Here is a 26663-nt window from a genome sequence, read left to right on the forward strand (position 1 = left end):
AAACAGACCTGACTTCGAACATACCTAAAGGGAAAACATACCCTATTGATAGGGGTAGGAAACGTCTTAACTGACTGACGTGACTGACAAACTGGCTACCATGAAAACTACCAAAGCTAGCTTTTTGTATTTCTAAAGGTAGAAAATTTACACGATCAAATCTGTTGAACTCACCGATGATTTTTTTTTCTTAATTAACGACAAGTTGTGAAGAAAAAAAGTGTTTGTTTCTTGAGTCACAACAATTGACGATACCCTCACGGCTCCCAAACAACAACAACGCTCAGTAAATTAAGGCATTTCTTGTAATATCAGCATGGATACGGAACGACTTAACTGACAAACCTGACTGGCAAACTGGCTACTGTAAAAAATTCGCGGCCCGTATATATGACGGAAGAGAACTTATTTGTTCAAATCGGTTGATCTCACCTACCTTCTTTCCTAATTAAAAAAGATTTGTAAAGAAACAAAGTCATTGTTTATCGATTCACTGCAATTATCATTTATCCTACGGCCCTCAAAATACAATAACGCGCAATAGATTAAGGCGTTCTTTTGTAACATCCGTTTACAGGATTTTTCAACTCTGATACACTAATATGGGAAAGTAAACTGAGACTACCGAATGTGTACTTATATTCTGTCCAATGCTAGAGACGACACGCTTCGGAAGAAATAAAGGAGAAATCACAACAATAAGTCTTCCTTTGTGCTGCCCACTAGTCTCCTTTGAGAAAAAAACTACTTTTAATTCATGTTATGCAAGGCAAGGTTTTTATTTTTTCGCTTTTTTTTTTATTATAGCCATATCGTTTCTCCCCCACCCTAGCATCAGCACTGCACTGATGAGGCCCAGAAGGCCGAAACGGTACTGTCTGCAGTTAGTTATATATATTGTTTTATTTTGTTTTTTAACAAATTCAAATTCTTGTCAGACTGGGGTGGTGCGAGGCTACGTGTCGGCTTTTATTCGGTGTGGGATGCCTTTCATTCTGTTACCAAACCGGTTATAGCGTCTGCGACAATGGGACCAGGGTATTCAGAGAACAAGGAAAAATGAATTTATCAAATTATTTATTATCACGTGAAACACAGTGCAGCAAACGAACAAATCTAGCTTACTCATACTGAGCAGAGGTAAATTGACAATTCTGTTTCCCATTTATCTTGAAAAAAAAAACAATTTGACTAAAAAACCTAACCTTTTTTTAAATCGCCTAAAAAAGATTTACTATCAGAGCACCACTCTCTACATTTGTCCTCGTAGCTATCTTTCCTTCCATAACGTCATTATCGAGAACATTTTTCTTTAAGTGTGCTTCTGTTTCCCACAGGCATTTTTCCAAATGTACACAACTTAACTAAACTGGTGGCTGACTGGAAAACTCAAGTTATTTAGCTTCCAGACTCTCTATTTTCTAAATTCGTCACTTGTTACTAACCCTAAAAAACAACAAAGTTTTGACATCAAAACAACTGCGTCAAGTGAATTTTCCAATTAGTAATGTTACAGATAAGAGCTAAGAGAGGTATTACATACAGCGAAAAAAGCGGAAGATCTCCATGAAGAAGCACTTCAACTTTTTTCCATTCAAAGTTATTTCTTAAATTTCATTGTTAGTTTGTTCTATGCTTATCACATCGCCTACGATCCTTTTTGTTCTAGTGCATAAACGACTTCCATTTTTTGCGTCATCATTTGCGACCTTGTTAACTCTCCTAGTTAATAAATGGAAATCTACTTGTCTTCTTTTAAAAGATAATATGTCAAGACAAACTTGACAATCATAACGTCTTCTCGGTCCACGTGATCCAGTTCACAGAGCGGGATATTTGCTGCTACTTCCCCCTCTCTTATCTCCCTCGCTGAGAAAGGGAAAACCTTCTCCTCGCGGGAATCAGGCATCAGTACTATTCTGTTGACATGAAGCATAAAGTCATTACTGTGGAGAATCATGATAAGGTTTATTTTATTTTTGACAGTTTTCAGGTTCGGAGACATGGTTTTAGATTTCCTCACTCCTATATGGAAAATTAACGATATTGATAGTTGTCGTAAAATACGTCACCTATATGCAAGTACTTTGGCTTATCAGCAACGATCATTTATCCTCTGCACAGCGTTCCAGATTCAAGAGTGAGAATCTATCCTTTATGATAAAGATGAGTCCCTCACCTCGTTCCTACTACCACTGCCGTCACTGCGGACACCAGCTCCAAGGAGAGTCCCGCAAATCGCAGATGCGCCCTCCACCGGTTCCCATTCCAGCACCTGTACTAAGTGCTGAATAGGTGCGGCCCCTTGACGTCACTCCATTTCTCTCCCTTCCAGCGGAAGGAGAACACTCCTCTTTCTTCCAAAATTCATTTTGGTTTGGCTCTCTGAAATGAAACCGAATGTTCAGTTCATATTAATATGAAATCTTTTCTCATTATTTTTAAAATTCAAGCATCTCACCTGGAAATGCATCAGGCCCCGCAGACGCTGGACCTCTCCTTCCTGCAGAACACTGTGGGTTGCGGCTGCATTTTTCGAGTGCTGTGACACGTTCTTCTGTTTTATTATAGCAGTGCAGCCAGTCACCGCACAGCGAACCGCTCTTTCTGGGCACTCGCTTAAATGCAGTGTTAAGTGGAGTCTGCAAAAGAATCAAAATTAGGGGGAGCTGGCTGGCTAGTGCAACTTTTGGATATTTTATTGGCCTTAAATAGTCATTTTACTATTGATTTCTTAATTAAACAGATAATATCTTACCGTGGAAGGCTTGTTCCGCAGCTTAGAGGGCATAGTACTCTCTTATTAGAGCAAAGGGAAGCGATATGCTCCTCGAAGGATTCCCTTGTTATTTTTCTACCGCATTCCTGGCAAGGGAGCTTGTGCTTTGCACACTGCGCAGTGTGTGCTGCAATCTTCTCCCTTGCCACCACCTCTCCACACCCATCATTGGCACACGGCATCGGAAACTTTCCACATGTTTGTAAGTGCTGCTCGTGCTCGTGAAATTGTCCTGTCCATAGACAGCCGCTCTTATTGCACTTGACATCAAAATTTCCCAGGATGTCGTCGAGTGCGATATTGACGTGAAGGGTACCTGTTCCTATCGGTGCTTTACAAAGTGGGCATTTTGGGAAAGTCTCAATGCCCATGAGAGTCGCAAGGCAGTGTCGACAGCCTGTATGCCCACATGCCAGAGTCACAGGTTTAACCATTGTCGATAGGCTTCAAATTAACAGACAATAAAGAGAGTTTAGTACACACTATTGCAAAACTAGTGTTGACAAGTCAAGTAATTCCCTTCAAAAATACCCCTGCTAGCAAGGAATTCAGTTCGAAAAGTTGTCGAAGGAAAGTGGAATTTAATCATGGAGTAATGATTCCTTACTCAGAGTTACAACAAACGCAGAACATAAATCTTAATGTTTTAAGGCTTCATAGTTTACTTCTGTTCCTAGACACATTGCTATCATTTCGTCTAATTGGTCAAATTCCTGTTGAAGGAGCAACATTTCTCTCATCTTAGAAAGACAACTGGTGAAGTATAAACCATTTCAGCTCGATCACAGAAGTAAGCAAGTTTGCATTAATGATTTTCATTGCCTTGATATTTAAACATCCCGTCCTTTTGCCTGAAGATTATTACAATTTCGCTCATGATCTCTTTTTCCCAGAAAATGCGAATATAGTTCCGCAGTTAAAAAGAACTTCTGCCTTCTGAATGCCCTGAATGCTGTCGGTTGTTCTCCTTAAACGTCATGTTTAGCCTTTGCATTTTGAATTCGCAATTTTTTTTCTCAAAGAAGCTGCGTGGTATTGTTTGCTTTAATGCTGATTTTTAAGTGCGACTTCAAACCGGAAATCCAAAAATAAAGAGCCACGAAAATTTTTATTCTCGTCAGGCATAAGGTCTAATTTCTTATCTGTTTTGAAATGTTCAACTCGACACCGAGCTTGGTTTGAAAACCAGCGCATTTTGAAGTTCAGAGTTATGGTGGTTGCTTGACATACAGCTCCACGTTGTTGAAAAATATAGACTTATCTGTTATAAAAAGTTCTTTTGTACATTTTTTTGGGTTCAGTTGAGATAATCAGAGGGCTAGATAGCCAAATTTAAATTCAGACTTTTTGCACTATTTTCCGGCCGCAATTTTAGTGAACCAAAGATACACCCACCACAATTGCGACTCCATACTAGGCTCTTTAAATTTGCGCAAAACATTTCGACGAATATCTCAAGTTTAGAAAACAAAGAGACCTAAAAATTAGAGAGTTATTTCTTAACCTATCTCCTATAACATTGAAATTTCTTAACGAATGCACTGAAGATCTATCTGTCGATGCGTGACAGCGAAAACAAGCAGTTGCTGACAGATAAAAATCATCGCAATAATAAGAAAACAAAAAAAGACTTACCATACAGAACAGTTAAATAGCGCGCCGGGAGGAGAAGTAAACTCAAAATGCTCATGAGACATAGCGAATCTGGCAATGAATAAGGCAGCGGAGTGATCTAGTCCAAGCGAGATCTGCTTTTAATTTGTTGAAATTACCAAGATTAACTGATAAGTAAACGATATATATCACCTTATGGACCTCAATGGGAAATGAGTATTCCCTGGACAATTTGACACGTATTCATCAATAACAATTGATACTGATCTGGTAGCGATCGATCCGCGAAGTGACAGTTACCCATGCATGGTCTCAAGTTCCTGTTCAAACAATAAAGTTTCCATTCTGCGTGTACGGGTGTCTATGTGTGCACACCACTTCCTAGAAAAGGGTCACTTGCCCGTTTGATGTAATTAGAGAACAATTGGACGATTAAAAAATTGCGTTTGGTGCATTTGCGGAAAACGATCCCAAAATTGTTTAACTATCAATGTAAGTGTCCCGTAGCGACAGGCCTAGGTGACATGGGTGTGCCGTGAAACAAAAGCCTTTAATTAAGACATAAATCATATACACGTCGGTCAGTTTCATTTTCGGCGTGGTTTCGCGTCATCGAAGGACATCGATTAGTGTAGCAAGCACTTAAGTCTTTTAGATTAAGCCTTCAACTCTACGAGATGAACCGCAGTAAGCGCGCTTTCCAAAGAACTGTTGTCTTTCTGGATAAACGGCACAGAAGCGTGCCAAACAAGACTGAGCTGGGCAGGCTCACTACCGCCACGCGGATTTCTGATTTATCATTTACAAAGAACGACAGCTCTTCCCAAATCGGATAATTACTGGTGAGAGCATTTCCTCCCCTTAGAGGAAAAGACCTTAGCAGGTAAGTGCTGCTCCCTACATAATCTGTATCGTAGGCTAGAAAAATGGTTCCAGGGAAAAGAATGAGAAGTACCGTAATAAAATAAGCGAAATGCCGAAAAGAGGCGAGATTGGATGTAAACGTGAATGAAAGAAAACTAAGGTTGCTGTAATATATATTCCTTTAGATGTCTTGCAATTACTAATAACATTGAGGATTTTTCGCCAAGTGAGAGGATTTATTGCATTTAAAATTGGTTACAAGGCAACACTTCGAACAACTTGCCAGTTTGCAATCATTTGTGACGTGATAAAAAAATGAAATGAAATGTTGGCCAATTTTATTAAGAACATCTTAGATGATAATCTTCCTTGTACCAGTGCACATTGAATTATTTAAACTTACAATACTCTTTTTCATGTGACATACTGTGCAATCTTTCTCTCATTGCTACAATCTAAAGCAAATACCACTAAAACAAATGTCACAGTGCATGCGAAATTAATGTATGTACCTTGCAGAAATAAACCCAGAGTTAAATTCAATTCAACAGAAAAATTAGTGTGGGTAACTATACAATCACCTTTCTGTCATTACTTTATTACACTAGCTTGGAAATAATAACATCGAGAGGGCATGCAATGAGGACAGTGGCAACTGGCCTTCAAAGTGGCGTGCAGCTCATGAACCACTTTGGTGGAAGTAGAAAGAAAAAGATCTTTATATTTTTACCAAGTCAAGGTCTGTGTATTTTTGAAATGTTACTTATGTCAACCAAACCTTACATCTGCACAATGTGTTTAAGTTGTTATCGTCAAATGGAGCATAATTATGTCTTGGGCAATCTTTCTGTCATAATTTTAATTCAATTTAGCTTTCTATGAACTTTTATTTATGCTCGATACTTTATTTACTTAATATCTAAGTAAGGTGTCTTTCCCTGCAGCCTTGCAACTTCTAGCACAAATTAATAGGAAAACAACAAACCTCCGGTACTACACAGAACTTTCAGAAGAAATTGGTCATTTGTTACCTCATCACCCTAGGAATAGTGATGTGCATGACTACTGCAATTTTCCAAATATTAATAGAGTAGCAGAGGCTGGCTTTAACAAAATGCATACCTTAACATGAAACAATTCAAAGGTTGATGGCCTTTATGTCATAATTGTATCCACAAACACTCGCAACAGTCTTCTAAAAGCCCATTTCCAGTCAAATTTATAAAAAATTGCAGAAGTGATAGTTTACTCAGAAGAGGCTAGACTCTGTAAGCTCACCTTGATGTCTTACTGAAATAAATGGAAATCAATTTCCATTAATGCCTGTACCATGCTAACTTCCTTTTTTCCCATGCATCTGCTCAGAGAAAGATTACAAGAACCATTTTTAACAAAGCCAATGCATCTGTGTGTCTGTACTTTGGGAGATCACATCCTTGCAAGCATAATGCCCCAATCATTTAGTTTAATAAGTATATAAACTGTCATCTACATTATTCTTTATCAATGAACAAGTATACCTGTATTAATTATATTATTTTGTCTCTCTAGATGGCTATGTCACTGATGATTTTTCGATATCAGGAGTGATAACAGGTATATTTGCAATGAGTTTACCTCAGATAGTGCATTAAACAACAAACTGAGCACCAAAAGCACAGGTATACACAATGTCTAATCCAACTGAATACATTCATACACATTTACTACAATCACTCTCCTCATGGATATATATATACAAGGCTAAAAGGTTATGGAAAAATTATTAAAATGTTTAAACCAAACGTTTTCAGCTGTTTGCCATCATCAGATGGCAAACAGCCGAAAACATTTGATTTAAACATTTTAATAATTTTTTTTTACAATTTTTTATCCTGGTATATAAAATATCCTTTATTAAGTGAGCATCATGGAAACTCTCCTCATAATTCCCCATTTCTTATAGGTGAAGCTGTTCATAGCAGGACCAATGAGGTGCTGCAATGCATTAATCTTTTAGAGGAAAGAGGGCAAAGCACAGCCATTTCATTTCTTATCCACTCTTTTGAAGAGGTAATTCGCTTGTTTAGCAGTATGTAGAAAAAGCCCACATAGGATGAGATCATCACTCATATCCTACCCTTTGATCGGCAGGGAAAAAGAAACTAATTTGCAGGTTTAAAAAAAAAAACCAGGAGCTACAAACAAGTCTGTCAAATAGAACCCCTTTTTTCTTTTGACCACCAACTATGGGAAAAAAGCTGTGAACAATTCAAATAGTACAGTCATGTTCATGAACATATCTTACTGTACTGTTTCTTTTTATCTTAGTTCACATGGCAAGGATCAGAGGATGGTCGCATAATGGTGGCTGTGCTTTTGCCCTTCAGCTGTCCTCTTGTTAGCAAGAGAAGACTGGTTAGGTTAGTTCACTCAGCATTTGCTTTTATTTTTTTATTGATTTTTCTCTGCCTACTCTGTCTCCACATTTTGTTTAACTCAAGTGTATTTGATATTTATTAACCTTCTCTGTATTTACTTTTTCAAGCATGCTCCACACTGTGGCAAACAGCCCAGACATTTACTTCTGGATTGCAAAGGACAGCAGCCATGAAGCCCAGAAAGGTAGCTAAACCTAATCTTTGGTTAAGAATGCAAAAGCAAATACACCTAAGTATTAATTTTAATCAGCTTTTTTTTTTCTAGCATTAAAGTAATAATTATAATTATCATAGTTGTCATGACTGTTGTTATTTTTGATATTAACATGAATATTAGGATGATTTTGTGGATGTTATTATTAGCACAAGAGTGATTGTACTTTTCATTGCAGTCAGAGTAAAATATGGTATTTCACAAAGCCCTGGCATTGTGGTATTTGTTCTGGCCCCTTGCCATAGCAGAAACATGCCACAGTGCGTGGAAATCTTTGAGGGTAAGCGTGATAATTTTGAAATTCGAAATCTATTTTGTGGTAAATAAATGTGAATGACACCTTTCATTTTTGAAAGTGTATCATTTGTCATTAAGGTCGTGACTGGGGTAGAATAATTTGCAAGCTCTTCTCTTTGCTTCACCAGTACTCTGATTATCCATAGATTGTTTATGATACCCCCCTGCAAAAAAACCCAACAAACAAAAAAGGGACATGTACATGTCCCAAAAACATATTTTTTTCTAACTTCCATGTTCAACAAACACAAAATTTCCTCTGAAGGAATCTCTGCAAGGTCTTTAATAATCATCCCTACAACAGGAATAGCTTCGATCTATTAATCTTTTTAACACTAACATGTTTTGTACCTTGTACCTTACAAGAAGCAAACTTGGATCGTGTGGGCCTTCAAGATTCCATTGGCAGAGCACAGGCTCTATGTTCTGCAATGAGGGATGAATGGTATGGAATGCAAACTTTCAGCTATTTATGTATTCAAAATTAAAAAGATTATAAAATCTAACACATGAGAATGAAAGGTACTGACATGTACAGGTTCTTCTCTCAACAGGAAAAAGTTGGATGACTGGCGGAAACAAAGAAAAAGTCAAGAGCTACAGTACCAGGTACACAAGATCCCCCCAGTTTTGAATTCAATTCAAAAGAATACACTTACAAAATCACATTATTTTAATTTTACTCCCTGTTATATCCATTAGAAAACTATAAATGCAAAAAAAGGCATTACAGTCCAGCCCCAGTAATAACACCAACACTGCTAGCAGCTCCCAGGGAACCAGCTCCAACAATACTGTAAACAATCAGAAATGTACTCCCATTAGTTATCTCAAAGGATTTAATTGTAACACCTATTATACCCCTCAGAAAAGTTTATTTTTTTAAACAGGCATTACAGTCCAGCCCCAGCAGTAACACCAACACTGCCAGTAGCTCCCAGGGAACCAGCTCTAACAATATTGTCAACAATCAAGATAAAACCTCTGTAAGTTATCATCTGCTTTCTCTCTACTCTTAAGTTTAAGTATATGTAAGCGTTGGAAAAAGGAAGAATGAAATGTACTCACATCAGTGATCTCAAAGGAAACACTTAGCAAATTGTGCTATTTTAATTTTACTCCCTAACATACCCACTAGAATACTTTAACTTTTAAAACAGGCAATACAGTCCAGCCCCAGCAGTAACACCTACACTGCCAGCAGCTCCCAGGGAACCAGCTCTAACAATATTGTCAAAAATCAAGATAAAACCTCTGTAAGTTATCATCTGCTTTCTCTTTACTCTTAAGTTTAAGTACATGTAAGGTTTGGAAAAATGAAGAATGAAATGTACTCACATCAGTCATCACAAAGGAAACACTTACCAAATAGTGCTATTTTAATTTTACTCCCTAACATACCCATTAGAACACTTCAATTTTTAAAACAGGCAATACAGTCCAGCCCTAGCAGTAACACTAACACTGCTAGCAGCTCTCAAGGAACCTGCTCCAACAATACAATAACTGTAAACAGTCAGAATAAAACCTCTGTAAGTTATCATCTGCTTTCTCTCTGATCTTAAGTTCTGATACATGTAAGGTTTGGAAAAGTTAAGAATGAAATGTACTCCCATAAGTCATCTACACTAATTAATAATCTAATGTCATGGTATGTAAAGAGTATACAGTGATTTTCCATTTCAATATACCTATGTAGGCATGTTTGTTTTATAATAATTGTGTGCACCGTATCAAGCATTCTCTCCAATCTTAAGTTTAGGTCCACAAGAGGTTTGAACAAATTAAGAATGAAGTGTACTCTGATTATTTAACTCAACTAATTCATAATCTAAAGTTGTGTCAAGTGTATACAGTGATTTTCCATTTAAATATACCTACCTATGTATGTTTATTTTATAATTGTGTACACTGTGATATGCCTTATCTGTCATAATAATATCCGTCATAATAATGTTTGTCTTTATAGAAAATAAGGGCTCTACGCAGGGTGAGGATGACAGCACCACCAAATAGTGGTGGAACAACCATTTTCATCCGTATTAGCAATGGAAAAAAGTTTTCCAGGGCCTTTGAAAAGAATGCCTTTTTCTAGGTAAGAATATAATGTAATATATACTACATGATACATGATGATGTTGGTGATAGTAAGTGATGTATGTTTTCTTTTTTGATGATATGAAAACAATAAATAGGAAGTCTATGACTGGATTGGTTCGCTCGTTGAAGTACCACTCCACTTCACGCTACAGAGAAGAAGGGAAGTGGTGAGGCACTCCGATTGTCTACAAGGGGACAAAGTCCTGGACCTTTTAGAGAGGGTATGTTTCAATCAGAACCCACTTTAGTTTTTTCATTGTCTTGAAATAACGCATTCCCATTCAATCCACATTTAGTTCTGAAAATGAATTAACTCTTAATTCTCTAAAATCATTAAATACCAAAGAACAGCATGGGCTAGGGTAGCATAATAAGTTATTTTAAGTGTGACCTTTCATCATAATGGTCTAATTTTAAATTCTTTAAATTCTTTAAATTCTTTTTAAATCCTTAGATTATTTCCCTTCATAAATGCCCCAGGTGACTTGTAAGCCAGGTCAGAATACTGAGGAGATGACTACCTCGGAGCTGTCACTGGTAAGTGCAAAAGTCATTTACTAGAAAATAGGGGTTTCATTCTCAATTTCAGATTGAATGTCAAGTTTGTATTAAATGATGATCGAACTCTGTTTTTATTAGGAACTGCACTTATATTAGCATATTAACATCGATCTGGTATCCTTCGATTATTTCCCTTCATAAATGCCCCAGGTGACTTGTAAGCCAGGACTCCTATGACATGACATTTCTAGATTATTCCCCTTCATAATCCCCCCAGGGCTGCCGTTGACCAGCTCTCCGTGAGCCGTGTCCGGTTACGACCTGGTATCCTTAGATCATACCCCTTGGTAATCCCCCCAGGGCCGCCGTTGACCAGCTCTCCGTGAGCCGTGTCCCGTTACGACCTGGTATCCTTAGATCATATCCCTTGGTAATCCCCCCAGGGCCGCCGTTGACCAGCTCTCCGTGAGCCGTGTCCGGTTGCCACCTGGTATCCTTAGATCATACCCCTTCGTAATCCCCCATGGCCGCCGTTGACCAGCTCTCCGTGAGCCGTGTCCGGTTATCACCTGGTATCCTTAGATCATACCCCTTGGTAATCCCCCTAGGGCCGCCGTTGACCAGCTCTCCGTGAGCCGTGTCCGGTTGCGACCTGGTGTCCTTAGATCATAACCCTTCGTAATCCCCCCAGGGCCACCGTTGACCAGCTCTCCGTGAGCCGTGTCCGGTTACGACCTGGTATCCTTAGATCATACCCCTTCATAATCCCCCCAGGGCTGCCGTTGACCAGCTCTCCGTGAGCCGTGTCCGGTTACGACCTGGTATCCTTAGATCATACCCCTTGGTAATCCCCCTAGGGCCGCCGTTGACCAGCTCTCCGTGAGCCGTGTCCGGTTGCGACCTGGTGTCCTTAGATCATAACCCTTCGTAATCCCCCCAGGACCACCGTTGACCAGCTCTCCGTGAGCCGTGTCCGGTTGCGACCTGGTATCCTTAGATCATACCCCTTGGTAACCCCTCCAGGGCTGCCGTTGACCAGCTCTCCGTGAGCCGTGTCCGGTTACGACCTGGTATCCTTAGATCATACCCCTTGGTAATCCCCCCAGGGCCGCCGTTGACCAGCTCTTCGTGAGCCGTGTCCGGTTGCAACCCGGTATCCTTAGATCATACCCCTTCGTAATCCCCCATGGCCGCCGTTGACCAGCTCTCCGTGAGCCGTGTCCGGTTATCACCTGGTATCCTTAGATCATACCCCTTGGTAATCCCCCTAGGGCCGCCGTTGACCAGCTCTCCGTGAGCCGTGTCCGGTTGCGACCTGGTGTCCTTAGATCATAACCCTTCGTAATCCCCCCAGGGCTGCCGTTGACCAGCTCTCCGTGAGCCGTGTCCGGTTACGACCTGGTATCCTTAGATCATACCCCTTGGTAATCCCCCCAGGGCCGCCGTTGACCAGCTCTCCGTGAGCCGTGTCCGGTTACGACCTGGTATCCTTAGATCATACCCCTTCATAATCCCCCCAGGGCTGCCGTTGACCAGCTCTCCGTGAGCCGTGTCCGGTTACGACCTGGTATCCTTAGATCATACCCCTTGGTAATCCCCCTAGGGCCGCCGTTGAACAGCTCTCCGTGAGCCGTGTCCGGTTGCGACCTGGTGTCCTTAGATCATAACCCTTCGTAATCCCCCCAGGACCACCGTTGACCAGCTCTCCGTGAGCCGTGTCCGGTTGCGACCTGGTATCCTTAGATCATACCCCTTGGTAACCCCTCCAGGGCTGCCGTTGACCAGCTCTCCGTGAGCCGTGTCCGGTTACGACCTGGTATCCTTATATCATACCCCTTGGTAATCCCCCCAGGGCCGCCGTTGACCAGCTCTGCGTGAGCCGTGTCCGGTGGCAACCTGGTATCCTTAGATCATACCCCTTGGTAATCCCCCCAGGGCCGCCGTTGACCAGCTCTGCGTGAGCCGTGTCCGGTGGCAACCTGGTATCCTTAGATCATACCCCTTGGTAATCCCCCCAGGGGCGCCGTTGACCAGCTCTCCGTGAGCCGTGTCCGGTTGTGACCTGGTATCCTTAGATCATACCCCTTCGTAATCCCCCCAGGGCCGCCGTTGACCAGCTCTCCGTGAGCCGTGTCCGGTTACGACCTGGTATCCTTAGATCATACCCCTTGGTAATCTCCCCAGGGCCGCCGTTGACCAGCTCTCCGTGAGCCGTGTCCGGTTGCGACCTGGTATCCTTAGATCATACCCCTTCGTGATCCCTCCAGGGCCACTGTTGACCAGCTATTCCTTTGCTGTGTCCAATGCGACCTGGTATCCTTTAATTATTCTCCCTCCATAACCCTCCCCCCCCCCCCCCCATCCAGCTGAAGCTACTTTGACCAGGCTCTTCCTATCTATTTTTAAATTATTCTTTTATTTTAATATTCAGCCAGACAGTAAGCACTGTGCATTGTGAGGTATTCCCTTACTCTTCTCCTTACCCCAAAATCACTGTTATGAAGTGTCCCCTAACCTTAACTCTAACCTGATGTTTTTAATTTGTGGCTAATGATAACCCTTAACAGGATACTTCATGATAAGTGTCATTCTTTGCCATGATCATTCCTTAAAAATAAATTTATATATATATATATATATATATATATATATATATACTTTTTTCTGATAACTCCCCCCCGGCCATGTACTTTATAGTGCACTATACTATTTTCATTTCTTGTTATTATAATGATGGTCATAGCTCATTCTACAGATGTTCAATCGAAAAGCCATCTAGGTTTGTTAATTATGACATTTCTTCCCTGTTTTCCATGATTAAAAGTGTTAAGAATGAAATGATTTATGACTCAATTTCTTATGGTCTTCCTTTTGAAACTTCCTGGGTGTGTTGCTGTTGGTCTTTCAACTTGTTCTCTAGTTATTGATAAAAGCAAGAAGGACATCATTTGTAGAGTTATCTTCCTCTCCAGAGTTGATGGAATCATTGTCGTTCTCATTGTTACCAATTGCATGGCTTTCACTTTGCTCTACTTAACTTTAGCTAAGTTGGGGTTTTCACTGTCTTGCAAGGATTGCCTAAAAGTTAGATCTCTTTCTTTCAGTTGTGTTTGCAGCATTACTGAACCACAGCCTTCAGGATTCAGTTGGAAAAGTCAATACCTTGCAAAACATCCACTGTGTAGTTCTTAATGCTGTTGATATGTTAGTCAAAGTCCATGGTGCTTGAGGCACTTTATCCTCTCTTGCGAAAAAGAGTTGTTTACATTCTTCAAACCAATCTTTCCCAGAATAATCAGGAAGAGTCTTTCCTGTGTTTTTGTGGTGGTTTCTTTTTTGTTATCCTTTGCCTGCTCTCCTCTTTTCTTCTTATCAAGCTGCATCACCTTGATATGCTGGAGGTTATCAACCACACATGCTGCCTTCACAATCCCTTGCTTTTCTAGTAACATTGGCTTACCCTGAAGCAAGGAGAACAATTTGCTGACTTCTAGCAGAGCAGATGCAATGAAGACACTTGGAGAGAGAAGCCAAAGTTAGGGAGGCATATTCAAGATGTCTGCAAAGACACCATGTCCCTAAAAGAGTGTAGACGTTGAGAGTGTTTTGCTAGCTGTTTGGCAAAGATGCAGCATACCTGACACAGCTCTTGTGAAGATACCATTTCACTTATGCCAAGAAAGCAGAACTACCAAAAACCTCAATCGAGAAGTCAGAGATCAAGACAAGATACGACATACCTCGCACAGCTCTTGCAAAGCCACCACTTTAGTAATGCCACGAGAGTAGAACTACCATGAAACTCAAGCTAGAAGTCAGAGATTAAGCGTACTGCTTCATGTATCCTGAAGAGTATGGCATGGATGAGAAGTACAAAAGCGACTCTCGCAGATGCATGGTGACAAGGAAGAGCTTGACAATGCTAAAGATGAGCGAAGAGATATTGCAGACGACTAACGCGATAAAATGTCTCTTAATAAGAGTACCCTGGTTTTGAAATCTGTTGTGATGGAAACAGTCATAATTATAAATGCAGAAGAATTATTAAGACAAATGCATGTAGTACATGTAGTGTTATCTAAATGGTATAAAATCCATGTAAAATCTATAATTGCTAAGATACTTTAAAAAGTGTTGGGATGAAAAGTCATGCAAATGCAGAGGAGATATAATTACATAGGCATAATCATGTTTATACACTTTTTGTTTGTTTCTGAACATGTAGATGCATCTAAATAGTATGAAATCATGTAAATTCTACAATTAATAAGAATTACTTGGAAAATTTTTTGGATGGAAACACTCATATATATACTTCTTGTTTATTTTTGAACATTTAGATTTGTCGAAATAGTGTAAAATCATGTAACCTCTACAATTACTGAGATACTTTGGAAATTGTTGGAATGGAAACGGTCATGTATGAACTTTTTGTTTATTTTTCAAAATGTAGTTTTCATTTAAATACAAAACTATACAATTACTAACATATTTAGTGTGACCTCCCTCCTTCCAACATTTCATTCAGGGAGATGGTTCCCCTTAAATCCATTATTTTTGTATAAACTCACCTCCAACCCCACCCCTCCCCCCCTTCTCAACCCTAAGGGGTCCAAATTGTATGACAGTTTTCAGAAATGGGCCAGTGAATAATTTAAATTCTCTGGATAATACTTCCCAGCAGCACCTACACAAGGGTGGTATGCCACTCATGGGATGAGTGGCATATCACCCTCTGCCTTTGTTTCATTGCAGGTGTCATTCAAGGGAAACTACCCCTCAGATGAAGAGGAACTCTCAGAGACAATGAAAGGTAAACAAAATAGTAAATAGAATAAGCATGACCAATGTTAACACCACCAACTTCACATTTATATTCAAAACTCTTCTTTATCAAACTTGCTTGTGCAGTGTTTGTGCCATGGTGAAGCACAGTGAGGCACCTGTTTCTTCCAGTAAATGAACAAAAAAAATTATAATGGTTGTGAATTTGATTGGGGGGTACATCCCAAAATATCTCCAACAAGCCCCTTAGCTTGTTATTTTTATCATCAGTTGATGGTATGTAAACATGAACAACCCTCATTTTTGCCTTTATTCTAGTGAGCACATTACAACATTCAACTAATCTCTCACTTTTCCCTCTATGTTACATGGAAACAAAAGATGGAGCCAGGCAGGTTAAAAAAAAGAGAAAGGAAAAGAGATCTCACAAGGATCGAAAGGGAAAGAGAAAGAGGGAAGATCCCAAACACTAAAAATAAATTGTGTTACATCCCTCATGATCAGTAATACCAGTAAACTTGATCATACCAAGACAAAGGCAGATCCCAAATTACTACTAAATTCATTTCATGTGTACCTCACCTAACCATAAGTAATCAAGTGCAAATGATATTCTATTACAATATTAGGGTTTTTTCTTGTTTACTATACTGGTTATCTGTAAAGGAACACAACTTTTTTCTTCAACTTTTCCTTTCAAGTAGTAAATAGAAATAGATAACATGTACAGTGGAAGCTCGATTTAATGAAGTGCCAAGGGACTGGGGAAATTGCTTACTTATATGGAGGGTTCGTTATAATTATAGAGGTTCTAAAGCATTCCTATTACTGTAACTTTAGCCAGGCTGGAACTGAAGTATCAGTTCATTATACCAACAACTTCGTTGTATAGAGGTTCATTAAATCGAGGTTCCACTGTCCCAATAACTTAAAATCTCCTACTTAAACCTTTAAAGGGACTTGGATCTAATTTCTCCATACAATATCATCCTTCAATCACACACAAGGCCATGAAGGTTTGAGGAAATGATCATTAACTGGAGAAGCCCTTGATAAATAAACAAACTCTCCTTGTCAGCACCTTAGGAAATGTGTAGAGAACAGTATGGAGAATGTGCATACTAATGCTAGAGTGTAGAGGGTTGATACAAGTCATACCAAAGTTGAATGAACACAACTTGTTAAGGCTACAATACAACAATGGCTGCATTCATTCAGAAAGTGTACTGTTAACCCTTTAAACCCTAATATCAGGAGGGGATATTCTCAATACCTGTCTTAATACATTTCCAAAGTGTTAACAACAAAAATTAGTTTTAACATTCTAGAGTGTGTTTAATAATTTGGATATATCAACAAAGTTGAAATGGTAAATTGGCCACCGTAATGATTACAAAAGCTGACGTTTCGAGCGTTAGCCCTTCGTCGGAGTGTGTTTAGTTGGTGATGACATTTCCTTCATTTTTGTGACCTGAATGTGTAATTCAGGGGTGACATTGTAAAGAGAAGTTAGATGCTAGTCACTCATAGGAGTCAAAGGATTAATCATAGCCTTAGCTTTTTAAGATAGTGATTCCCTATAAAGTTGTGTTCATTCAGTTCAGTGAAGATCCACTATACCATGCCTCTGTTATAATTAGGCCGTATGTTCATTGAGTCCAGAATCTTAATAATAAGGCTGTAAGGATTTCTGCTAACACCTTGACTAAAGGATCATCTCCATTTCTTCCAAAGAAAAAAAAAGTACTTAAGATTAAGAGGTTGTCTCCCTTATTTCCACTTGGTCAGTTTTGTGTCAAAAATAATTTTGCCTGATTTATAGGGGCCAGAATATGCTTAAGTTTGCCATTTCAAATAATTATATTGAGAGGGTAATTCAAACTTTCTTTGCAAACTAGAAAGGTTTTTAAGCAATCTGATATGAATTTCGTAGCTGAACTATGCAAATCAAATATTTAGCAATGTTACAAATATGCCTATAATTCAATTTTCAAGATCTTGCAAAAGTCCCTAAATAATCATGGCCCCCAATGCAGTCAGAAAACTATTTCGAATCAAACCAGATCTAATTTAGTTCTTTCCTAAGTATAATATTTCTGTTGAAAGAGTTTCAGGCGAAATTGACTGAGTGGAAATAAAAGAGAAAGCCTCTTAAGCCCTATAGATCAAATTTCGGATGCCTCAGAATCCCTTGTTAGTTGTCAGTGTAGATGGGCTGGATGTAACCAAGGTTACATTTAATAGTAAGACAACTCAACATTTTTCCACTAGCTAAGGCCAAAGGAACATCCAGTGAGAGACAAAAATCCTCATATTTACAAGCACTTAAGTAATTTTCTAAGCTGCAAGCCTAAATATTCAGCCGGGTTATTTTATTATTTTTTCTCTTATTGTGAATGAGAGTTTGAAAAACATAGTTAAGTAGCCATATCACTGTGCTCAGGAGTGTTACCTCCAGGTCGAGGTTTTCGAGACACAAGTTTGCTTTAAAAGGCTGCTACTTTTGGCTACTTAAGTAAAAAGGAAAGGAATTGCGTTGCAAGGTGATGGAATGGTTTAAAAAATCTCGCTATAAACCATAGGTTGCTTTATTTGAGTTTAAAAAAGTGTACATAATTTTATAGTGAACGTAAAGATGAGACCTTTAATTTCTTCTATCGAAATCAAGTGAAGAACTTAAGTGAAAATAAGGGATACAAGTATTCCCCTGCGTACTTCACCATCAAATTTTTACGTTTTACAATAAAATAAGGATTACTAAAGTTCTTGTCTGTGTTAAGTCCCATTCGAGCGAAGTTTTAATCAAGTGTAGATTAAAGTGTATCCTTCTTTACCCGAAATGACTACACCTGACCCGGGGTTTTCATGCTTTGAGAAAACTTCAGTTTCCAATATATTTGCTCCCACTTCTTTTATACCTTCCCTTTGAATTCTATCGCTGAAACTTAAAAACGTACGAAGTACTCACCCAATGATCAAGGTTCTTGCAAAGACACCACTACCCGCCATCGTCCTCCTCAATCAGTGTTTGACTCGTTCCCAGTCTTTCTCGTTATTACTCTAACCGCGCTCGACAAAAATTCGAGCCCCATTAGTTATCGAGCTCGATTAGTTATCGAGCTCGATTAGTTATCGAGCTCGATAAGTTATCGAGCTCGATTAGTTATCGAGCTCGATAAGTTATCGAGCTCGATAAGTTATGGAGCTCGATAAGTTATGGAGCTCGATTAGCAATCGTACTCGATTAGTAATCGAGCTCGACTTGTAGTTATCGAGCTCGATTATAAAACGTGGTTTGCTCATCGAGCAGGAATGGTAATCGAGTACGGCAAATGCATATCGAGCTCGGTTGCCCAGGAACAAAATGTGATCCAGTAATCGTACTCGACTTGTAGTTATCGAGCTCGATTATGAAACGTGGTCTGCTCATCGAGCAGGAATGGTAATCGAGTACGACAAATGCATATCGGGCTCGGTTGCCCAGGAACAAAATGTGATCCAGAATTTTATTACCCTTTTCCTCGAATCTTTTAATTTTTCTCTAGCCCTCGCCGTCTCCATACTAGTGAAAATGTTTTTGGCTCTTGGAAAGTGTCTGAGGCAAAAGGAAAAAGCATACTAATCAATGACTGCAAAATCTGTTTATCGTCCAGTCCCTTGCTTCATCTACCGATCCGACTGCCAGTCAGTTAATCGACCCAGGCACCTTGATCCAGGCAGCCATAGTATAAATCAATTAGTCTATAGCCCTGTTTACTGGTTAGGCGGACAGTCGGCTAGACAGTCAGGCAGATAGTCAGCTAGTCTTTCAGTCAGCTAATAGTCATATTTCACCTTGTCAGTTTAATCTGATGGTTTACCGTCTTACTGGCTAGATAGTCAGTTAACCAGTCAGTGAGCCGGTCAGTAAATTAACGAGGAACGAACGACAGCACTCCTCTGTGTAGCCGAGCCTATAAGCCACCTGGCATTTTTTTATTATACTTTTTTTAAATCGTACATCAACAATGAATGGCATGCCTGAATAAACTCGAGTGACTTTGGAAAAAGACAAGTAGCATATTATAGCAATAATGATAGTAATAGCAATATTAATAAGCATTTAATTTACCTTGGTTCGAAAATAGGGAACTAAACCCCGGTATCAGGTGGTGTGCGCACTCTGATTGCGTTCCATCATGGTCGTAAAACACAAATTGAGTCATTTGCATCTTGACGCGTTGGAGTGAACATATCTGGTGGCAGGGAGATACGGCGTGAATAATATTATTATTTAAAAAGATTCGAAACTGCAATCTACTTACTGAAGAATCTCGACACGAATGGCAACAGTTAAACTCACAACCGATGGCGGTATGAATTATTTCAAAGTCAGTAATAATATTCCTAGACGCGAGTTATTCAACTGTGAATTGACCCTTGACATGCAAACGCATATTAGAGAGACAGAGACCTTGTACTAGACGAACTTTTTCCACCTAGCGTTAATAAGGGATTTGTAAAAGGAGAAGCCCCACACCTCCTAAGAACGAACTTGTCGCGCTCCACGTTTAGCAAAAAAACGTACAGAGTTTCAAAATAACCCTCGAGAATAGAGGAAACCTATTTTAAGAAACGTACCTCTGGAGTTATTACTTCAGAAGAGAAGTATACTCTGAAACAAAGAAAAAAGCGCGCCGGACTGAAGAAAATATTGCCTTTTGTAACACAATCTCATCCGGCTTTGCCAAACCTCACGAACCTACAGATGAAGAGTTATAACACCTCAAAACTGACCCTTATTAATATCTAAACTTTGAGGGTAGAAGATTTAAAAGCGCTAGCGAATGGTGGGAGACGCACCGGCCTATCAACACCTTTCAACGGTCGACTGCCTTTTGGTCTCCGGTTTTCTGGCGTGTCGCCTCACGCAAGATAGAGGTTTTCATGGATCAAGTGATTCTTTTCAGTGCTCTAATCAAACTGTCCTTCATTCAATGATCAAGATAGAAGACTTACCACACGACACTCGCGATTATTTAATTTTCCTTCTTTTAGGAAAGTAGATTTAAAACGCGATTGATAAATGCCCTTGTAGTAGTAACGCTATGTAACGCAACACACTAAACAAAACAATGGGCCTTTTCGCTCCACAAAAGGGTCTCAAACACTGTCGCTTAAAGTACTTAAATCATTTGTATCGTTGGGGCGCGTTTGAGAGCGTTTGGTCAGAGCTGTTGAAGAAGGATCAAAGTGGCCATACAAATCTTTTAAAGGTTTCAAACTAAGATGTACAACGAATTTGACCTGCTCGAAAACCGGTCTCAAATTACATGCTAAAATACAGTGCTTGCGTTTTTCTTGAGAAGAATATAATACGTGACAAATACGCACGAAAATTACTTCTACACGTTCAGAATATATCAAATTATATTTACCTATAGTGAAAGGAAAAAGAAACGACCTAACTTTTTACGGAATATTCAGTCAAACTCTACCCATTTCGACCGCTTTTACCGCGCCATATTGTAAATAACGCTACCACAATGCTTCGCAATCGGAGTGTGCACACCGCCTGGCCCAGTATCAGACATTCCTTTTACCCCTGGATGGAATTGAAAAGTGATAGAAATACAAATTAATTACTTTAATCTGAATCTATTGTTTCAAGACAAAATATCTGCTCACAAATAGAATTTTCATGCCTTCTCTCTTTGACCCGGGTTTATTTCACAATCAAGGGGGACTGGGTTTGGGTCAGGGGTCAATGGCCATTACGCTTGACCCCCTCTGAGGGTTTTTTCAAGTCACATTAACTCCCTAGCCATGTGCTCACCATTCGCCTAGATTACTCGGAGTGAGAAGCTGTTTTTTTACTCCCTCCTCCTCCCCCTGATCCGCCCACTTTCTCTTGCTGTATATTTAGTGTTGGTGCGTTTTTCTTCACCCGTACCTTTACTGGGCAAACACCTTAACGGAATTCATTCTTGTTCTGTTTCTTTCAATAAAAGCGGAAATGGACCTATTGTCCATAGCCATATTGCTCTAACTTAAGTTTGTTATTTTTTGGTGCCCAGTAAACAGAGCTCAGGCAAGAGCAGCATTTTTAAATTTGTTTTGGGCAGAGAGAGAACGGCATAAAGGTTATAAACTGATTACCGCTACCATAGTTCTCGTTGGTCTGTATGGAGATTTTTTGAAAACTGAGGTAAACAACATTGATTATAGTCACTATTTTTATTCCAAGAGATGTACGGCAAGGCAGCTATGTTTTCTGTACTTGAGCAAATATCTGTATCGCCAAAAAATCGTTACAAAAAGCGAGACAGTTCCACATTATATGTCAGGTTTTGACCCTTCATCACAATGAAGTATAAAAATACTCAAGTGTTATACTTTATCTCTCAACTGACCAGGGCACTTCTGATGTGAATCGCGACGTTTCGACTGACTACTTCACGTTTTCTCCAAACAACAAGGTGGAGTGATTATAGATCACCTTATGAGGCATCGTGTGGACCATTTTAACTTATATTGGCTCATTTATAAGGAATGTTGCCTTCTTCTGCGACATCCATGTCAGTCTCAAGCACTTTATCCTTTTTTTTAGCTTCAGAAATGATGTATTTAGAGAAAAGTTACTTTAGTACTCAACTGTTCAATATTGTCTATATTTAATTGTTTAAAAATATATTAGTCCTTAACCATTTTTCTAATATAATTTATCCAGCGATTCCCAGATTAAAAAAGATGCTTCAAGAACTTACAAAATGCCTAAACTAGGATCTCTTCACTTGCTTCTTGCTCCTCAGATTCACCAGCTGTGTGAAAGCAAAGTTATTAATTACAGTAAAGTATAAGCAGAAATACAGTCACTGTTCCTGAGTAGACTGACAAAACTGCCGTCAAATATTTCAAACTTTGTTTGCTGTTTAGAATTGTTTCTAGTGGAAATTGTGATTGTGACTCATTTGATCAGTGTCCTACAGGGCACCTTTCCAACAATAAATTGACAGTCAATAACTTAGATGATACTTTTCCCAATCAAAACGGTTCAACTGACTGCCAGGTCAGATGACAGCTTATCCCTTTGATAATCATACTTTTATGGAAAAAGAGTAAACTTGAAAAAAAAAATGCATCAGTAAGCAATACTTTGACATTATTACCCAATGCGTAATATGATAATTACATGTATAGAAATGTTCCATGTTTGATTTGCTTTTCTTAAAGTTGGGTTTCCATTAACCATCCTGGGTGGAATATTTGGCAAGAACTGGGGTGGAAGCTTTAATGCCCCACGCAGAACTAAGAACATTCCCAGAAAGATTCCTCCCATACCATGGTAACAATCAGTTATTCTTAATACTTTTGAGTATTCTAATAAGATCATTTCCGTTAGTTTGATAATCCCTAATTATGAATTTCAACCAAAGTGCAATCATCAAGAGCTGGTACCATCATGCTTACCCATATCTGCTCTTTCTTACAGTTTTCACATCAGTTTTCTTTGTCTAACAATTTTTGTAAATTTCTTTTCAATTTTTGGGAGCTCACAGTAACTTTGCTTCAATTATTTTTCTGGTGCAGCATTTTGTAAGACCTCAGTTTACCTTTAGTATTCAACAAAAAATAGTGATATTTCATCCGTACTTTGTATAATCCTCTTTTACATTTGTTTTGATTTTTTCTCCCTTCATAGATATGAATTATACACTCAGGTAGTAGTGTTTTTGACTAGATATATTATCTGACCTCTGATGTTATGTCATATCTTTAAGGTATCGTAGCACCTTGGTGAGGATGGTTGTAGGAGGTTTTCTGCCATTTAGGCTTGTATATTTTCTTGCTGGTTCACAAATATTTATGTACAATAAGGTTCTGTTAGTAGTAAAACAATGATATATTCAAAATGATGTACCCTTGAATCTGTGCTTGTTTTGGCCTAAAGACCAATGAGCACAATTGTCTTTTAGAAATAATTGACAATATTCTAAGAGCAGCTGGATTTGATTGGGCATAAAAGTCAGTTTACCTTATAACATACAGTATCACTTCTATGTTTACTTTAGCTTTAGGTTCTTCAGAATTTTCACAAGAATTTCTCTTACTAACAGGAATTTTATGATAAAAAAAAGTCAAGTGAAAGAAAAATCACATTTAATGCATTTGAATGTGTGAATAACAAATAAAAATCAAAAACCAAGTATCTGTGAGATAAATATTGGATGCAAGCAAATTCTCTACTGCATGCACACATTGAACCAGCTACATGCCCATGAAAGGCAGGTAATTCCCTCATATCCCACACTGGTGAGAGGGACCATCACTGATTCATCGTGAATTACATCATTATTTTGGAATCTTGCTTTGCAATGCAATCCCTGTGGAGCTGTACTACATTTTTGCCACACTGTGGGGACGTGAACAGTACACCTTATATGGAATCCTTTTCATAGTCTTTGTTATCCTTCTGAACGTCACAGCTTGTATCTCCATTGCTCTGACATACTTTCAGCTTTCTAGTGAAGACTACCGCTGGTGGTGGCGTTCACTTATGTGTGGAGGGTGAGGATGATTTTAATGTTGTATAATTTATAAACACTTTTGCAGGTACATGTACTGTTAGTAGTACTTTTACCAATAGGTCAGAGCTAGAACACAATGAAAGGTATAATAACAAGCTATGCCACTCCTTTCCCACACACGCGCATGCACACGGAAACGCACACGCGCGCACCCACACGATCACACCCACACACGCACACCACATCCACACCAACATCCACCCATCATCCCCAGTAAGACTACATGTACTCAGAGGTTTTTATGTTTAACATGACATGCACTGCTTACAGAGATTAAAATAAAGGGAAAAGGGTTTGGGAAGCATAAGTTTCAGCGGTTAGTATGAGAATGAAAAAATTTAGGGGCACAAGATATAGCAGGCACAGAAACTATCAGATTCCACACTCTATTTTTTCAAGAATTCTTTGAAAACAACCCATATAAGTTCTATGTGTATATTGCTGACTTGTGTTGCTCTGAAACGTATCAACAGATACATGTATTTGAAAAATTTCAAGTGTTTTTATTTTATGTTTAGTAGTAAACATTTTGTTATGTGTTTTTTTTTTTTCACTTATTAATTTAAAATGTCTCCATGAATCAGACTATTATTTAGCTTCCTTTATTTGTCTGTTTCAGGTCCACATCTATTTTTGTGTATGGTTATGCTATGTTTTACTATGACAAGGGATCCAACACGTCTGGAATGCTTCAGTCAGTACAGTTTCTCGGATATACACTGCTGACATGCTATGTGTTCTTCCTGATTCTCAGCACAGTGGCTTTCTATGCCTCCTTAAAGCTTATAGGATACATTTATGTCAACCTGAAAATGGACTAACTTAGATCAAACCAAGGATGGAGAGTTGGGAAAATTTTTACACTGCCCAATACACAAGTTGTTTGAAGTATAAGTATAATTTATCTTAACTTTATTGGATAAGTGCACCAAAGTGTTAATGGGTCATTCTTAATCTTTGAAGCATGCAGCACTTCTCTTACAGCTATTCAACGTTGTGAGGTGTAGATTAACCTTTTGGCTCCAATAATCTGGGAGAAAACTCTCCCCTAGCTGTACCCACCCGGTTCCCTCGGAGGAAATGCTCTCAGCCGGGAGAAAGAAACTGTCCTTGCTGGGCTCAGCCCAATTCAACATAAATTCTTAGCATTCTCGTAGTGAAACATTCCCAGATTTCATATCGGTCGTACTGTTACCATGTCAACAAGAGCTGATCATCCTCAGGAGATCGCATATCCTTTGTCCAGCATTTGATCGTGACCATAGTTAATCTAGATCCTAGTTAATGGTGACTATAGTCAATCGTGACTTAAGTATCATTCCAATTGTTTTATCATGGCTTCATCAAGGAAAATAAATCTGTTAACTGATGTGCAAAGATCCATTTTGTCTCGGTATTTTGACCAAGGCATCACTGGAAAGGGTCAAGCCCACAACGATCTCATTGAACAGGCCAGTGCAGAGGCTAAAGTGGCTAAGGAAGCTGTAAAGGTAAGACCTGCGTTGATTAAAGTGCATTTATAGACTCCATATATATTAATATTAGATAGTAGCGTAAATATGAAATGTTGCTCAGATCCTTTTCTGTGATCTCGCTGGTAAGGCGTGTGTTTCGGACCCTTTTACTGGTGGTTGCCGCGAATGTTACGCACCGTAGTGAAATCTTCCAAGCGCTTTTAGTATTAAATAAATTAGTTATACACTTTTGAATTCAATAAAAACCAATTCGATTTACTATTAGTTCTTTATTTGTTATTGAATACTTAGAATTGGATTAGAAGCGAACGAAAGAAGAGAAAAGCAGCGGCAAGTTCGACTTCAAGTGATCAGGATACCGCACCGTCAGCAAAAAGCGTAAAAAGCATCCCCTACATACGAGCTCCCCACGTCATACAATAACTTTTGTAAGGAGCTGTTCAACAAAGGTAAAAGTTTATGAAATATTCTTCTACGCCACATATAACTTGATCGAGTAGGGTTTTTGTCGTTCTTTAGTAATTGGATAACAGTTTAGAGCTAAACGAAAGAGTAATTAAACTAAACCCTCATGCACACTTTGTATTTAAATTCTAGATAAGTGTCGAAACCTTTCTATGGTAGAAAGAAATTCGTTTGTTGCCAAAGAGTGGGCGAAACTCACTGAAGAAGAAAAATAATTTATATAAGAGTTCGCAGAATATAGCGGGCGAGTTGAATCCCGAAGATATTGAAAGGACCGTCCAAAAGATATGAGATCAAATAGTTAAGCTGGTGAGTCATATTATATTGATTTTCAATTCCTCGATGTTTGAGGAGATTCAAAATATTATCTTTCACATTGATTCCGTTGATTTATTTCAATCAGTTCTCAAAATACTTCAACAACACGTGTCGGGGCAAATGTGAAAAGCTAAACCTTCAAATCCCCACATCAATAGATCCTGTAAGTAATTGAGCATATAAATTGTGCATAAAAAACTAACAAAGATAAAAAAACCCATATGAATATGGTAAAAAAAAACAAAGTTGGAAGGATAATTAGCT

At 38.9% G+C, this 26663-nt stretch overlaps 3 protein-coding genes across 18 annotated transcripts; 2 read left to right on the forward strand and 1 right to left on the reverse strand.

Annotated features, from left to right (window-relative positions):
• Positions 1-1060: 1060 nt before the first annotated feature.
• Positions 1061-18684, reverse strand: LOC148739923 (TNF receptor-associated factor 5-like). Of its 16 annotated transcripts, none has more exons than XM_088747892.1 (9): positions 18543-18684; positions 8920-8982; positions 8547-8614; positions 7776-7876; positions 6536-6614; positions 2759-3223; positions 2462-2642; positions 2180-2385; positions 1061-1919 (listed from the first exon to the last, which is right to left on the reverse strand). In XM_088747892.1, exons 6-8 carry the CDS (start codon positions 3211-3213, stop codon positions 2368-2370), a joined length of 654 nt encoding a protein of 217 aa, XP_088604018.1. In that variant the 5' UTR covers positions 3214-3223; positions 6536-6614; positions 7776-7876; positions 8547-8614; positions 8920-8982; positions 18543-18684; the 3' UTR covers positions 1061-1919; positions 2180-2367. The 16 variants fall into 16 exon arrangements, with proteins under 16 accessions (XP_088604018.1, XP_088604015.1, XP_088604011.1 ...); XM_088747889.1 differs by having other exon boundaries at positions 7761-7876; XM_088747885.1 differs by lacking the exon at positions 7776-7876 and adding an exon at positions 8719-8757.
• On the forward strand, positions 6841-18336 carry LOC148739924 (uncharacterized). Its single transcript, XM_088747880.1, has 13 exons — positions 6841-6918; positions 7203-7309; positions 7568-7659; positions 7785-7861; positions 8070-8171; positions 8555-8633; positions 8743-8797; positions 9079-9174; positions 9349-9444; positions 10384-10509; positions 10790-10825; positions 15545-15602; positions 15956-18336. Exons 3-13 carry the CDS (start codon positions 7601-7603, stop codon positions 16045-16047), a joined length of 876 nt encoding a protein of 291 aa, XP_088604006.1. The 5' UTR covers positions 6841-6918; positions 7203-7309; positions 7568-7600; the 3' UTR covers positions 16048-18336.
• Positions 18685-22323: 3639 nt separating the features above from the next.
• Positions 22324-24962, forward strand: LOC148739925 (transmembrane 9 superfamily member 1-like). Its single transcript, XM_088749601.1, has 5 exons — positions 22324-22402; positions 22787-22898; positions 23335-23350; positions 23874-24121; positions 24761-24962. Exons 1-5 carry the CDS (start codon positions 22324-22326, stop codon positions 24960-24962), a joined length of 657 nt encoding a protein of 218 aa, XP_088605727.1.
• The last annotated feature ends 1701 nt before the right edge of the window (positions 24963-26663 follow it).

The sequence above is a fragment of the Stylophora pistillata genome, chromosome 2, assembly GCF_964205215.1.
Source record: "Stylophora pistillata chromosome 2, jaStyPist1.2, whole genome shotgun sequence".
NCBI lineage: Eukaryota > Metazoa > Cnidaria > Anthozoa > Scleractinia > Pocilloporidae > Stylophora > Stylophora pistillata.

Coding starts and splice junctions, on each gene's coding strand:
- LOC148739923 (XM_088747893.1), bottom strand. CDS start 3,213: ATGGTTAAACCTGTGACTCTGGCATGTGGGCATACAGGCTGTCGACAC. Junction 2,643..2,758: donor TGCGGAACAAGCCTTCCACG/GTAAGATATTAT, acceptor ATTCTTTTGCAG/ACTCCACTTAACACTGCATT.
- LOC148739924 (XM_088747880.1), top strand. CDS start 7,601: ATGGTGGCTGTGCTTTTGCCCTTCAGCTGTCCTCTTGTTAGCAAGAGA. Junction 9,175..9,348: donor ACAATCAAGATAAAACCTCT/GTAAGTTATCAT, acceptor CTTTTAAAACAG/GCAATACAGTCCAGCCCCAG. Junction 9,445..10,383: donor AAAATCAAGATAAAACCTCT/GTAAGTTATCAT, acceptor AACAATAAATAG/GAAGTCTATGACTGGATTGG.
- LOC148739925 (XM_088749601.1), top strand. CDS start 22,324: ATGCCTAAACTAGGATCTCTTCACTTGCTTCTTGCTCCTCAGATTCAC. Junction 22,403..22,786: donor AAGCAAAGTTATTAATTACA/GTAAAGTATAAG, acceptor CTTTTCTTAAAG/TTGGGTTTCCATTAACCATC. Junction 24,122..24,760: donor CGTTCACTTATGTGTGGAGG/GTGAGGATGATT, acceptor TGTCTGTTTCAG/GTCCACATCTATTTTTGTGT.